General features: G+C 40.5%; 1 protein-coding gene across 2 annotated transcripts in view; it reads left to right on the top strand.

The window, feature by feature from the left end:
• Window positions 1-15,125, top strand: part of col14a1a (collagen, type XIV, alpha 1a) — a 191,236-nt gene that overhangs the window by 146,910 nt on the left and 29,201 nt on the right. For both annotated transcript variants that reach the window (XM_033640620.2, XM_078171876.1), the window contains exons 38-40: window positions 457-552; window positions 1,146-1,199; window positions 13,298-13,351. In XM_033640620.2, coding sequence (XP_033496511.2) covers window positions 457-552; window positions 1,146-1,199; window positions 13,298-13,351 — 204 coding nt within the window. The remainder of the gene's footprint in view (window positions 1-456; window positions 553-1,145; window positions 1,200-13,297; window positions 13,352-15,125) is intronic.

Below are 15,125 nucleotides of genomic sequence, written 5' to 3' on the forward strand. Positions count from 1 at the left end.
GTGTGTGTGGAGTAGGTGCAGAACTCGAGGAAATGAAATGTACATCCATTATCTTTCCGGATATAAGTATAACATTGTCCTATATAGAAGGCAAATATGCATTATTTAAATTTTTGTTAGTTATAATAAGAACCTTATAGCTAATACCTGGAATATTTCTACATCAAATGTGTTTAGATTTGATATTTTTATCTTTCCAGAAAGTAAATATAGCTTACATGTAATTTTATTTGCTACTTTGGTTCCACATCGCTATAAATTAGGAATTTGTACAGTAGTTAAAATACATTTCATGAATATGTGATATTAATGAGCTGACGAGGCATTGAGTTTTTGATCACATCACATGTTCTTCATATGGAGGGGAGTTTTGATCAGTGGTCATGGGATTGAAGATGTTCACATTTCCATCCTTCTTAGCACTTAAAGTATTTCTCCACTGTGTTGTTTTCACAGGGACCTCAGGGACCAATGGGAGAAATCGGCCCAACTGGACCCTCAGGACCGCCTGGTCCTCAGGGACCCAGTGGTCTCTCCATTCAGGGGCCCCCGGTAAGACTTTGCTTGAGTGTGTGTTACTGAAAAGGCAGTTTATTGTTATATTTTCAGTAGCGCAAAGCCACATCTTGGAAATTTCCACAATTACCCGATAATTTTAACATTAAATTACTGTAAGTACATTTTAGCTACCTCTCCCTCTCAAAGAACAACTGTGGCTCTACTGTTTAGATGGAATATGTTTGTGATAAAATGTCGAAAGAAATGAAACTGGCGCAAGGATGAATATTTCTGTAATTGCCATCATTGTTGCTACAATAAATTATGATGGAAACGTAGACACAAAAAATGTGCTGTTTGCCATTTCGCACGCTTGTCTCCAGTAATGTCACAAAAAATGTGCAATTAGACACAGACTTAGTAATGAGCTGTCAACCACCTGCCTCTATAACCTGACAAATGTTGTTGAATGCTTCAAATAAACTTCCAGGCACTTGAAATATCTTGTCCAAAGCACGCTGAAGCTGTTCTGGGGGCCGTGTGGTGGCTCAGCATCTTATTAAGATAACTGATGTTGGTTTTTCCAGTCCTTTGGTAGCTATCGGTGTGACCACTGCTGAGATGTAATGACTTTGTTTGTTTTACAGGGCGCTGCCGGGGAAAAGGGAGAGAGAGGAGACATCGGTCCAGCCGGACCAATGGTAAGGCAACATTTCCCCAAAAACTGACATTATAGGAAGACACAGAGGTGAAGTGTGTGTTGGGGCATATTGATACAATCCCAACATCACAAAGTAGAACACAGAGGGGCAACTATTTTCCAATCTGTCCGACATGCTGTGATTTCTTGCTCTTTTTTTTTTGTATCGAGTGGAAGTATTGGGTTATACAAACCCAGCTCTGTATGTGTGTGTGTGTGTGTGTGTGTGTGTGTGTGAGACTATGTTTATAAATTGTCCTCTTTTGTCTGTATGTGTGGAGAATACAAATGAGCGCTACATCCATTATCACTGAGGTGCCATGGCCCTGCAGGCTCACAGAAATAAGACTCGTTGCCCTATAAAGGCATATTTCTGTAACGTCAGTACATTTTTTATTGTTTTTCTTGTGTTTAAAACATTTGACTCTTTTCTCTAATGCCTTACGTCAGACCATCCTAATATGTGTGATTCTAAAAGAGGTTATCTACGTCTTTTTTTGCTGAGGAACTGCTTCTGCAAATGCTGTTTTTATGCGGACTAATTTTTCATGTGAACAAACAACGTCGAGTGTGGAAAAAACACTCAGACTTACAAATACAAGGACGACTTATTATCCAGGCCACATAGTAAAGATTAAAAGTGCTCCAGCTAACATGGAAATGTGTTGACTTGTTTATACATACTGAATGTGGCGTGGTGCTGTAGAATGACAAATTCGTTCATCTATCCATTTGCACTGCCCTAGAGGCAGAGAGCAGTGTCTACAGGAGCAGTAAGGTTAAACAAAAAGGTTTTGATTTTTTCAGTTTGGCCAATGTTGCGTTGATTCCCTTAGGCTGTATATTTTACCCAAAGAAACCATTGCAACAGAACCTACAGTATATACTACATGAAAAATGTACCAATGCTGTAAATCCCAAGTTAAATCACAATACGATATTATATCAAGTCTGCCATTATACTATTTCAATTTTATTCAGTTCCCAGCCCTGAGATCTCCAGATCATTATTCTTCATTTGCCAGTTGGTGTTAATATGATGACAAGTCACAGTTACTTGGGCTTCTGTTGTACATGATGTCCACCCATCTGTAGTGACAGTGACTTGTTCTGTGCTCATTAACTCTAATTCAATCCCATCTTCAACTTGCTTGTACAGACTCTGCAAGTTTCACGAAAGCACTGTCTCAATAAGATTGCATTTTTGGGCTCTAGAACAAGCAGTAGCTCACAAAAGTGTTGTTCATGACAGCACTGTAAGGCCTCATGTCTTTGCAAATTAAATTTGAAATAGCAGCTGTGATGTTCATCACTCTTAGAATTGTAGTTCAGTTTTTGCAGAAAAAAGCTGGCCAAAGCTGGTGAGCAGGCATCTGACACTTACTGTACATTCAAACCAGAAGCTTCCAAAGAGGCAAAGTCTGTTGCGGACGCCCAAGAAGCACAACTGTCAAAAATATTTGTGGCAGCTTTGGTCGCTCTAGTCGCTCATCATGTGAATCATTGAACGTTCGATCGTGCTTGTCAATTTAAAGGAGCCACAAAGCGGACTACTGGCTTGAAAGCAATGTAGTTGTTGCTTGCTGTTGTCTGGTCAAAAAGCTCATAGTTGGCCTACAGAAAGTTATGTTTGGTCAATGAAAACAGAAAACATATGTCATCCCATTCAAACCAAGCAAGGAAGACTTGCATGCTACGTCATAACATTAGCCTGCAAATCTCTCCTCTATTACTAACATTATACACTTTAAAACTCACCTGACCAACCAACTACCTCCGTGACGTGGTCCCAAGCATCATTCTTTTTATTTTGGTCTCTGTAACCAAACAGCAACACATTATAAAGAACTGAGCGGGCACGAACGCAAGTAATAAACTTCTCCATATCCATTGTCGGAACAAGTGTGCTGTAGGAACCAAAGGTACATGGCTTTTTCTCTGGGACCCCTTTCATTGAAGCACGTCAGCATTCTGATTGGTTGTTGCTGAACCGCGTCAGAACCATAAAGTTAAATGAGTTTTAACTCCCCTCCAGACCAATCCGGTCGCTTTGGTCGCCCAAGACGCGTGGCCGATGACCAGGTCGCCCATGTCACGGGGCTCTCATTGAAAATGATTGACGCTAGCATAGGCGTAAAGGCTGAAAATAAAAAAACTGAATGAAAAAATATGCCAAGGAGTTCAGAAGAATAAAGGAATCTATAAGTAATAAAAAGTGAATAGACTATCAATAAAAGAGATGAAAATAAAACAATAAAAACAAAAATATACAGAGAATTTAAAAGATGAATTGCAGAGGGAATAAAACATGTTGAATACCGGTTAGTTTTACAAGCAGTTAAAGCGTAACGATGCCCTGACGGCAACAGAGAAAATTTGCTTGCAAGAACATGTCCAGATGAAGCTAAAATAGTTGCAGTTTTCTGCAGTATTTGTTGATTGCAAAAAACGGTCAAGTCCCATTGTGTCACTCCTGTGATCTTAGAGCAGATTTTAACATTGCTATTTAGACTATTTCTGTCTTTCAATGTGAGGCTGTGAAACCAGCAGATAAATGAAAAACACAGGAGACAGAAAAGTAATTTAGTTTACAGAAAAGGTGAATTCTTTGTTGCCCTTGCTTCACAATATCTGCAGTGTTTACATCAAATGTAAGATGTTCATCAAAAAAAGGTACCTAAATATTTGTACGTTTTTTGATGAACATCTTAAAGTTGACCCGTCTTTTCTACGAAATCCCAAATATTTCCACATTGCTGATTTATTCCCAAGAGGGAATAAATCTTGGCTCTTGGCTGCTTACCACAATCTGCCTAGTGCAAGCCTATTAGCATTGGTTGAATGTTAAAAACGGATGGGCGCTTGGACGGAAATAGTGACACAGATGTGCCATGGGCATCTCAAAATGAAGGTGTATTTTAAAGATTAAGATATGTATCTATGTTTTCACTATGCATTAATATTGGATCATTGATCACTGAATCAATTCACTAATCCAGTTAAATGAATTGTTACATGCCTAACTATGAGTTTAGGTAATCTTGAGGTAAAACAACTGGAAAATGCAGCATCTACAAACTAAATGTGTATTTCCATTTTTCTTAATTTCAACTAATTTGTTTATAACAATCAACTTTACTGTCTGTAATTCACATAAAATGAAATGTATCTCTGTCTGCCCATCTTCTATTAATATCATATTAAAATCAATATGATAAATGAATACACAGTTTGCATAATACATGTAAATATGTGCATTTAAACCTAGCTTGACCAAACCAAAAAAGTCAAAAGCTGAGATGGCAGTTATTGACAGTCTTTTAAGCTAGATACCTTCGTTTAAGCAGGAGGTTTCTGGATGTAGCCGCTGCCTCGTGCACAATAACAAGCTTAATTATCAAGCTGTCACTTTATCAAAATGGATATTATTTAATTAACGATCAGCAGGGGGGAGGTAGAAAGCAAATGTTGGCTTCACTTACTCCACTTTGGCTTTGTTCCTGCTGTTTTCATTTTCTACTTGTAAACAAAAACAGACATGAATACGCAGGATCTATTGTGCTTTTGTTTATTCTTGTTTTCCCAAAGGTAAAGAGCCACGAAAAGTTTAAATTTATCTGTATTAACACTTTATGACGTGCAGCGAAAATACTGCATATTATGTCTGTCATAATAACAGTATATGCAACAGTGTGGATTTGGTGTACAGGTCTGTGAAAGAATGAGAGACCAGGAGAATTAGAGGGAGGAGGTGAGGGGGATATGGAGATAAAGCTGTATGCGCATGTGTGTGTGTGTGTGTGTGTGTGTGTGTCTGGACTGTTTTGTTGCTGACACACACATGCACATCGACACAGACCCAGAGCGGTCTAATGGAATCATCGAGATGTGAATAATCATTACCAGCGTCTCCATTATTGGGCAGTGAACCAATCAGAGGTAATACTGAATTAATTTAATGGAGTTCTACTGGGAGCTCTGGACAGCAAGGACAGAGTCATTATTCTAGGAGGTCTGTACCAGGACAAAATTTTATTTTTCAAGGAGGATTTTGTTATTAATGTGTCTGTTAGGATAATTGTGGCGACACTATTTTTTAAAAACTAATTATTTTTAAACCCTCCTGTAAAATATCTTCCATATAAAACCCCACTTGTAGTAGCTTTGGTCTGCTTCATACTTTCAAGGTCCTGCACACCCTCACAGCTGTCAGTTATTCTGCTTAATTAGACCTCTGCTCAGGTGCAAGTTTAGTTGAACCGTGCTGGGAATTATGTAAGGTCATCAAACTCAGTGCACCAATACGAAAATTCTGTAAGTTGTCTCACCCTAACAGGTGTAACAAGAGGGTAAGTAAATAAAGCCCAGTCCCCCATAAATGTGATGATGTAAAAAATGTGGCTAGATAACACACAGCAAAATTCAGTTAACCATTATTTGCCGTACAACAGTGTTTGTCAATGACTACTTTACCACTTTAGTGATATACTGTATTATAGTATCTCGTAAGGCTGTCCTTAAAGCAAGGGTAGGCTGTTTTTCCTGTCTTTCTTTCTTTTTCTTTTTTTCTTTTTCGGCGTCATTGTGCAAAAATCCCGCAATAAGCTTTGAGCATACAATAATTCAAGTGGTCCGATAGAAAACTACACTCCTGCAACTCCTCTTGGCTGTTTTTAGGCTTTAGAAAGTCTGGGCCATGACAGGAGCAACCACAAGTCATTTCAGAGAGAGGGTGCTCCTATTGGCCATCCTAAAAATGCAAATCGTGCATGTGTACGTCCCTTTAGATGATGAAAACCTCATTCAGTGTCGGAGAATCCTGCTGAGAATGCTGCTATTCCAGCAGTGGCAAAACTGCCTACAGTACACTGCAAAGCAACCCTAAAAATGGAAGACTAACTTATCAAATAGAGAGTCTTAAAGAGAGTTTGACAAAAAACGAAATAAAACACAGGTTTATGTCAGTGAAGTGTTTCAGAAAAGGACAGAAAATGTTGCTAATAGGTTAGTCTTCTGCTACCCATAGCCAAAGACTCACCGCTGGGGCTAATTCATGTTCATGTTTATGTAGCTAACGTTAGCCAGGGGTCACAGGTGTTGTGGCTTTACAGGCCCAAAAATCTGCAAAGAAAACAGGACGGTAATTGTCAAAGAATTACCGCTATTTATACCATCGTCTGGGTGAATACTCGATACTGATTGGCTGCAGGGTTTCCGTTAAAAACTGATAATGGATACCTACTAAGTAGTTCCACTGAAACTGTCTACTCACTGCTCTAAATTAATGCACCAGCTACATAATAGTACCAGTATCTGTAATCTGTTAACAATTAGGGCTCTAGTTTCCCGGTACAGCGCAGGGTGGCGAACCCCGCGCAGAGCTAGTTTCGAGCAGCGCAACCCGAGGCGAGCTCAGTTTGGTAGTTTGGCAGACCCAGGTGCGCTGAGATGGGTGTGGCAGCGCAGCAGGGGGAGGTGTCGACAGATCCAGCTTGGCGCAGTGACAGTTTTGTGCCAAAAGGCTTCACCGAAGGTGCGCTAAGAGCTCGCCAGCTGAAACCACGTCTACTGTCAGCGCAGGGGGAGCGCAGCCGGTGTAAGCCGAAGTTTGGCTGACCAGCAGACAGTGCGCACACATCACCAAAACCTCACAGGCAAGTTTCCAGAATATCAGGCACGTTAACAATGCAATAAATACCCAAAAAAACACTATTCAATGCAACTATCTGCAATCAGCACATAAATGTATCTCTATCGACTGTCCCGTCACATCTGATGTCAGATCAAAGGGGATTGGCACCGTTTGGCACGTTTGGCACGTTTGGCACGCGTAATGGAAACCCAACACACAGCTGCAAACTAATGAGTTCACATCCCTCTCAGCCAACCACAAACAGCCACAGCATCAGACAGGGAGCATATATTCAGCATCTGTCATCTTAGAAAAGTCAAAAGAAAAGAAACAGAGTGAGACTGCGAGAGAGAAAGAGAGAGCGTGCACGCACAAGAGAAACGCAACATTGATTTACAATTGTGGTGACCTCCTCCCAGGCTACCTTTGCATCATCAGCCCGTGGAGGTCTGCTCACAGTTCCGTATATTCGGACACTGCGAGCTTGGACCTCCCGGACCAAAACATCAGTTTCCTCCTGGGAGAAGTTTGGCTGTCTGACGCTGCTGCTCTCTTCTGCCATGGCGAATTGAGTAAACTCTCATTACACCTTCGCGCAGCGCATTTAAGGGTGAGGAGAAGGGCTCATTTGATTGGTGTGATGTGTGTAAAACACACTCCACGCCTTCTCTCCTCCCTCTTTCCGACTTGCGCAGGTAGGAGGGATGGAGGTGGGAAAGAGGAGTAGCTACGCCAGGCGCACGGTGTGCCAAACTTGCGAAATCCGCCTGGCCACACCCAGTTGGCGAAGCGCAGGTGCGCTGCGCCCCCGCCTCGCCCAGTCTGCGAAACTAGTGCCCTTAATTTACAACACTGATCCTCTGAACACCACAGGAGGAGACTACAACACACCCTTCACAGAGGCAAACACCCTCCGCTGCGCGTCGAGTGGTTCACGTCTCAACATCAGCCGTTAAAAGGTGGTAATCCACACCTCATCGGGCATTATCTCTCACATAATAGCATCAGAATCACAGTTACAATTGTGATGATTGAAATGAATGACTAGTACTTGTACAGATTTAAGTATGAAGCCCGTGCATATGCCTGCGCTCATCTGGTGGGAGGGGCTTAGGGCAGAGAGGCAAGAGCTGCATATGATTCTGGTAATTCTGGTGTTTTTACCTTTACCCCAAAACTGCCTACCCCAGCTTTAACTTCTAACAAGGCTAGTGGACTAAGCCTTGGCTTGCTATGTTGCAGCATTCTCCCTGCCAGATAATTTTCCTAATTCTACTCAATCAAATATTACTGTCTTGGCTGACTACCTCGTTATCACCACATTTGAACATCAAAATGTCCGCCAGAGCTTAAATCAAGTGTACAAAAACAGATACTGTGCACATGTTCCCACTAAGCTGAGTACTTTCATGAAATTTCTTGACGATGTTACAAGAGTTTTTTGCCGAATTTACCGACAGAGATTCCTTCAAATTTTTTGACATGTGTGAATGTGGGAGCCAACATCCCTGAAAAAGCTCTTTCAGCTCCATCACTGTCACACGCTGAGTTAAAGCGGTGCAGCACTGTCTGCTGCAGGTCAGTCCCACAAATACTTCTGCTTTATATCAAATTTATGAACTGGAAAAATAACACAAATACTTCTTTATGGGCCTCCTGGCTGAGATGGATTCTTTTTTTCTTTGAGAAACTCCGGTGAGGTTTGAAGCGAGCAGCAGCCCGCACACAGTATTTATCTAGGTGCATCAGTTAGTGTTGTCCAGTGCTGTGTTGTCTGAGCACCAGAACAAATTAGATAAGAAGATGGTGGATTCCATTATGGCTCTGAGCCCAGATTCACTAGAGGATGTCACAGGGTAGAGGCACTAACCAGTCTGACTTAGGGCTCAAGGTTTGCCTGTGATACATTTTTGAACACCCTATATAGATTTTTCGGAAAGGAAAAAGTATTATAATCAATTTAACATGTGCTCATATGTTTGGCAATGTCCATGTCAGTCATAAGCACCTAAAGGTCCTGATCTTTTCGTGTCCTGTTTTGTCTTTAATATGCTCTGCAATGAACCGACAGCCTGTTACTTTCCCTGCCTCCTATACCCACTGTATCCTGGGATAAGTTGCTACAACAGTGATCTGTATGGGGATAACCAATTTCAGAGAACGAGTGGATAAACTCATTTTAAATTCATTACAACAAGATTTAGCTGCAGTCAAGCTCTCCATGTGGAGCTGACAGTGCAAAAGTTTTGATTTTGAGAGACAGCTCCTGCAGACAGCATAAAGGAGCACCACTATTTTTTTTTTCCACACCAGAGCACAACTTGTAACAGTGGCTGCTTCCATCTGCCGATCACAGATCTGTTGTCAAACTGATCGATCTGCAGCAAACTGCTCTATGATGGGATGGTCACTTTCCTGTAGTAACCCCTGACTTTCATATTGTATTTAAGGATGGTGATCGTCCCCTGCAGGGTGTTTATTAATGTTTAAGAGTCAATGTAGTGGCTGTGTAGTAATGCTTACTCAAAGTTTGTGTCAACAACGTCTTAATAATGCATTTAACAAAGGTAAATACAATATACTGGTGGTGTACAGGTGTTCATTATAGCCGTGATGCAGATCAACAGAGGCAGCTGTAAAGACATTGTGTTGATAATCATGTGCCTGGTGATTAGAGTTTGTTCTCTCTGGATTTTTATCTATTTATATTTACTGTTCTGCAGTCTGGCTCATGAAATGCCTTGAATCAGTTTCTTTTGTTGAAAGTTTTGTGAGCTGATGAGAGTAAAACCCACTCGCTGATTGGAAGTCGTAGGATTTCCAACACACCTGTTCAATTTTCAGTTTTTTTTTTCCAAGAGAGGAAATAAGCGCAATAACCGTTTTCATAAGGAGAGAACAACTAGTCTCGGAGCCAGCTCACGGAGAGCTGCAACACTTCCTGATGCAGCACTATCTAGCTCTCTCTGTGCCTGCATAGTCCTATTAATAAAAGCTGGCAGTGCTGCCCTGTGCCGCACTATGTTACCGAGTAATAATGTGTTTTGTCAGAGAGAGGAATATGAATGGGTGTGTGTTTGTGTGTGTGTGTGTGTGTGTGTGGCTCAGCGGGGGAATATTGTAGCTTCCAGGGCCCTGTTGTAATATATGAGGGACCACAGAGAATATCACAACTCTAAAACATCAATTACCTCTCATGCTCGCTCCCTCTTTCCCTTTTCCTGTTTCTTCCTCTCTCTCTCCCTCTCTCTTCTCCTTCTTCTTCTCTCCGTCGCTTGCTGCAGTAAATACAATGTAACCTTGTCATCAATGTCCCCTCCACCTCCGTTTCAATTTGACAGTGAAAAATGCAGCTGCAATGAATAGCAAAGAGTAAGTGTTTGTGTTAGTGTGTGTGTCCATCTTTCCCATCTCACTCACTTTCATTTGGGTTATCAGCGCACGCATGTGTGTGTGTTTTCTCATGTAATCATTTCTGCTTTGTCTGAGTGGAATATAAATTATGTGTCTGTGTGTGGCAATAATTTCAACTTGGTGTCCTTCTAGATCTTCTGCAGATGTATGTAGTTGCCCCTCTTAGCCCCTCATCTCACACTCGCTTAATCTGTCGAATACTAACATACTCTCACAGCTGTGTGTGTGTGAGTGTGTGTGTGTGTGTGTGTGTGTGTGTGTGTGTGTGTGTGTGTTGTTCTGTGGCAAAGCAATCCCAAGGCTAATGTGTTGAATCAGAATCACCCGCGCGCTTGGATTCTGATCATTAATTTCTTTGTGGCCTTGTTGCTTTTATTGTTCTCCAATTCTGCTCAAGAGACTCTGATAGGTGTGTACGTGTGTTTGTGTGTTTGTACCCTGGCATACATGCCAATTACACAACAAAAGACGAGAACACTTTATTCTAACCAGCCCATTTATTTATTGTTAACAGTACAATGTAAGATAATTTCTATTATCCACTATAATGTAGCTTTAAGCAGATATAAGGACATTTTAACCTATAAATATTTATTAATGTATATGTCAACAATCATCACTTCTTGTGTGAGGCATCTGGTATATAAACAGTTTATGACTTATTGATAACAATAACATAGCTGTTGCTGAGATATATGATTACACACATACACAAATCTTTCATGATCATTTGAATATCAATCACTTATCATGTTACATTGAGTTGGAGAAGAAAACGTTTTCTGATATTCCTCCAGGATGAACGAAGTCTCATTTATCCAGTCGTATGCTCAGTACTTCCCAAACAGACAGCCTTGTCCGACAGCCTAGGGAACTGACCTGAAAGTGAAGCCAGACTCCAGTGGGAAAAAAATAATAATTTTACCTCTCACTTTGCTGTTTTAAGGGGTTAGTTAGCCGTGCAAAAACACTCACAAACGAATTGATGGAGGCAGTGGTGGACCAGCAGCAACATGTTCGGTGAGGTTAAATTACAGTTTTTGTCAGTGGAGTCTGGCTTTGAGGAGAGCATAGATAAGTTTCACTACCAGTTCACTTCCCCATTGGAAAGCGTTGTCTGTTTGGCAGGTGCTGAGTGTACAGCTGGATAAATTAGACTTACATAGCGTGAGCTGTGTGACAGTTTGCAAACAGATGTTTTGATATAGTTTTGCTGTTGTTAAATGCGAATCCTTTAATTTCAATTCATCAAGAAGTTTCATTCTTCGGTTGCTGTGAAGACATGAAAATTAATATACATATCATTTTGAGGGGTGATGTATTCCTTTAAATCATTTTAATGTGTAATCAGTGTACTGTCGGTACAGTGATAATGTTTCATCCAGATTCCCTGTCAAATTAACTTGTTGTAGGTAGTTTATAAAACCAACTTTATTTTTTCTTGATTATTTTAAGGATACGCAGATTTTATATAATATTATTGAAACAAGACATTGCACTGGCATACTTCCCTTCTCCTTGTGTGTGCATGTTTTAAGTTTGTAGGTACATGTGCAAAAGCGGCAGGAGAGATATTATTACCGATGTCTTGGGAGGATGCACATCAGCCAACATCTAAACAACGGCACATCATTAATCATAAGAGGCCTGTCCTCTGCGACCCCGGCCTGTAATTTGTAGGACCTTTAACAGTGTTAACTGTCCTGTTTTATGAGCTCTCCACTAATACTGAAGTGCAGAGATAAATCACCTCAGCACTTAATCCATGACTGTATTTTGGAATCGGCTGTGAGCATTGACCTGCAGAGAGGTGGATAAAGGGGAAATGGGGCAGGAGATGGAGCAGCGGGGTGGCCTGCTGATATAGAGACCGTCCCGTACCCTGAGGGTTAGAGGTTGGCTCGCTCCACAAATCAAATTTATGTCTGCTGCTGTCAAAGTATCGTTGAGCAAGACAGCAAAGCCTTATCTGTTTTGACCTCTGGTTGGATGTGTATGTGCTTTTTTAATAAAGAGAAAAGTCATTCCTTGTTATACTGTGTATAATTTGGTAGAAGAAATGTGTTGTAAAAATGGCAGGGTATAAATGTGCCATCATAAAAACTTCACATTACTGTAGCAGTTTAAATGTGACTTTTCTTAGGATAAGTCCACAGGTACACAGGTACATTTGAAAGTGCAGCTTTTTTTTATGCGTTTTGGCGTTAAGTCCACACACAACTGCGTTTTAAGTCAGTGAAAACAAATATTTTGTAAAACTCAGTCCAAGATAAAGATTTTCAGAAACTCAATGTTGACGTGTTGACATGAAAAACAGAATTTTGGCTCATAATGTCCACATGTGCACCGTTCTCTCCTTTATGAGACGTCATAAATGAGGCAACATTTCGTGCAATGACAGATGTGACCAAAATAGTGCCGTCTCTAACCTTGCTAAGAGGACTTTTATTACACATAAATGTACAGTTACTCTTGGTTTTATACTGAGGAATACATGAGTCAGGATGCGCAACAGACGTCACTGATCTGGATAGCTTTTCCATAATATCTTTTCTTCAGGCTGCTGATTTGTCAACATCCTCTTTGCGTCGCTTCAGGGATATCGCTGCCTGTTGGTTTGGCATGCTCTTGACAGCACTACAATTTTTGTGTTTTTATTTGTCAGTGCAGTTTTTCTCTGGGTGTCCAAAGACATGTAGGTTAACTGGTGACTCTAAATTGTCTGTAGGTGTGAATGTGAGTCTGTCTCTATGTCTTAGCCTTACGATAGTCCAGCAACCTGTCCAGGCTGTACCCTGCCTCTCACCTAATGTCAGCTGCGATAGGCTCCAAACCCACCATGACCCTCGACAGGACAAGTGGTTGTGGAAAATGAATGAATGAATGAAGAAAGAAGGAGGGACTAACCCTGTTTTCTGAAGAACCCTTGTATGTGTGGACCAGGCCTTAATTTAATGTCTTTACTAAAAATCCAGTGATGTGTTGCATTCTATGTGATCCACAGTCAGTGTTGTAATAAAAATTCAAACCTGCTTGTTGTGTGTTTTGTTTAGGGTGTTCCTGGAAGCTCAGGCTCCCCTGGTAGAGATGGCCCCCCAGGTACAAGGGTAAGATAATACACTGACATCACCTTTATTGTTACACAGTGCGGGTCTGGGGGAATATACATTTCAGTATAGTGATGTGCATATATCGATTTTGCTGCAGTGTTCTTGACAGTGTATTTAAATGGGGATATTATGTACAAAGATGTAGGCAATGTAATTCTTTTTATCTAATTTGCTGTTAAATGGGGTATGAAAACACAATCCTGGAAGTGGGACTCAAAGGCAGTTGTTTTTAGTGTAAAAAAACTCACACAATGGACAAAAATAAAGGGTATATATATATGATAAAAGCAAATCTTTCTGCTGACATCATCAATACCAGTTGAAGAGGGTGCTCTGAGATATGAAAAAAGACCATTTGGAAATGGTTTTGAAAAAAGACATATAACAATAAACGACAACAGATATTTGAGAATGGCTCCTATTGTTTGGAAAATGTATTGAGCAATCCAAAAGAGGTAACAAGTGTTGTTAGGTGTGCTTGGTTATACTCAAAATAGATTTTCAAGCTTGTGAAAACATTTGTTGTACTTTCCCAGCTGTTTACAGTTAGCATCTTAAATGTTTGTCTGCTCTGTTTTATGTCTCCTCATAAAATCAAACAAGTCATCCCCCAGTTGTAGGAAACAGTATCGTAGTATCTGTAGTTGACAGAAGAATCAGGCCTTACAATACCCAACTGGGCTGTAAATACTAAAACAGTAACGCAGCCAGAGTGTAATGTGTCGGCAAGCAGAGGGAAGATGTTTTATCCAAATACGTAATGTGATAACAGAAGAGTTTTGTCCTGGCCTGGCTCCTGGCGAGGTGAAAGACTCTACACATAATCCATCTGCTGTCTCTGTGTTGGCTGACGGGAGTCCAGACGCTCATCCCCTCAGTGGTAGTTTTCATAACATAGTTTTCAGCCTTGTCATGTGGTTTCCCTCGGGACAGTTGTAACACTTTACCGGGGTTTCTTCGCCAGATAGGTTTTGAGTTCGTGAACTTTTTTAGCAAGACGGGCAATAACTCACAGTCTGTTTGAGTTTGATTAAAGGTGCCAGTAACAGCCATAACGTTATAAAAAACATCTTGCTTAATTCTTTAATCTGCTTGCTAGTAGGGACTTTTCTACTATTGTCGTTTGAAGCAGCAGTGTGCTCAAGATTAGATCACTAGGACTGCAGCCTATAGACATAGTAAGCAAGGTTTTGTCCCTGGACATCACCCATGTACTTTTAATATATGTAATGGTATCTGAATATTACTATCCTCTATCTAAAATTACAAATGTATTAACATCAAAGAGTGTGTCTCCATTTGGCTGCATGTACAGCATTATCTAGCCTACAACATAGGGTTGAGCGACATGTTTGAAATTTTCCTACGAGCCACAGTTAACAGTCAGTGATTTGCTGATATATTCCTGCAAATGTGTGTGTATGTGTTGCCTAGTTAACTGATAGGACACACTTCATTCAAACTTGACAGAGACAAAGTAAAACTCATCAAAACCATCTTGGTTAGTCTTTTTACCGTTCTAACAATCACCAACTCTGGTTTGGTCAGAATAAACCTTTAAACTCTTAAAACCTGGAGCGACATAACTCTTCTTGTGCTGCTTTCAGACAACTTTCTCAAGTTTTTAAACCTTTGAGCTTCAAGGAAATTGGTGTGACTTCTTTAAAAAACGTAGGAAAAATGCACTTAGCAACTTGGTTTAAAATGTCTCACAAATTGCAAAAAAAAAATAAATAAATAATAGATTTAGAAAATTATTTTAAGAAATAGG

Source organism: Epinephelus lanceolatus, chromosome 10 (genome assembly GCF_041903045.1).
Source record: "Epinephelus lanceolatus isolate andai-2023 chromosome 10, ASM4190304v1, whole genome shotgun sequence".
Taxonomy (NCBI): domain Eukaryota; kingdom Metazoa; phylum Chordata; class Actinopteri; order Perciformes; family Serranidae; genus Epinephelus; species Epinephelus lanceolatus.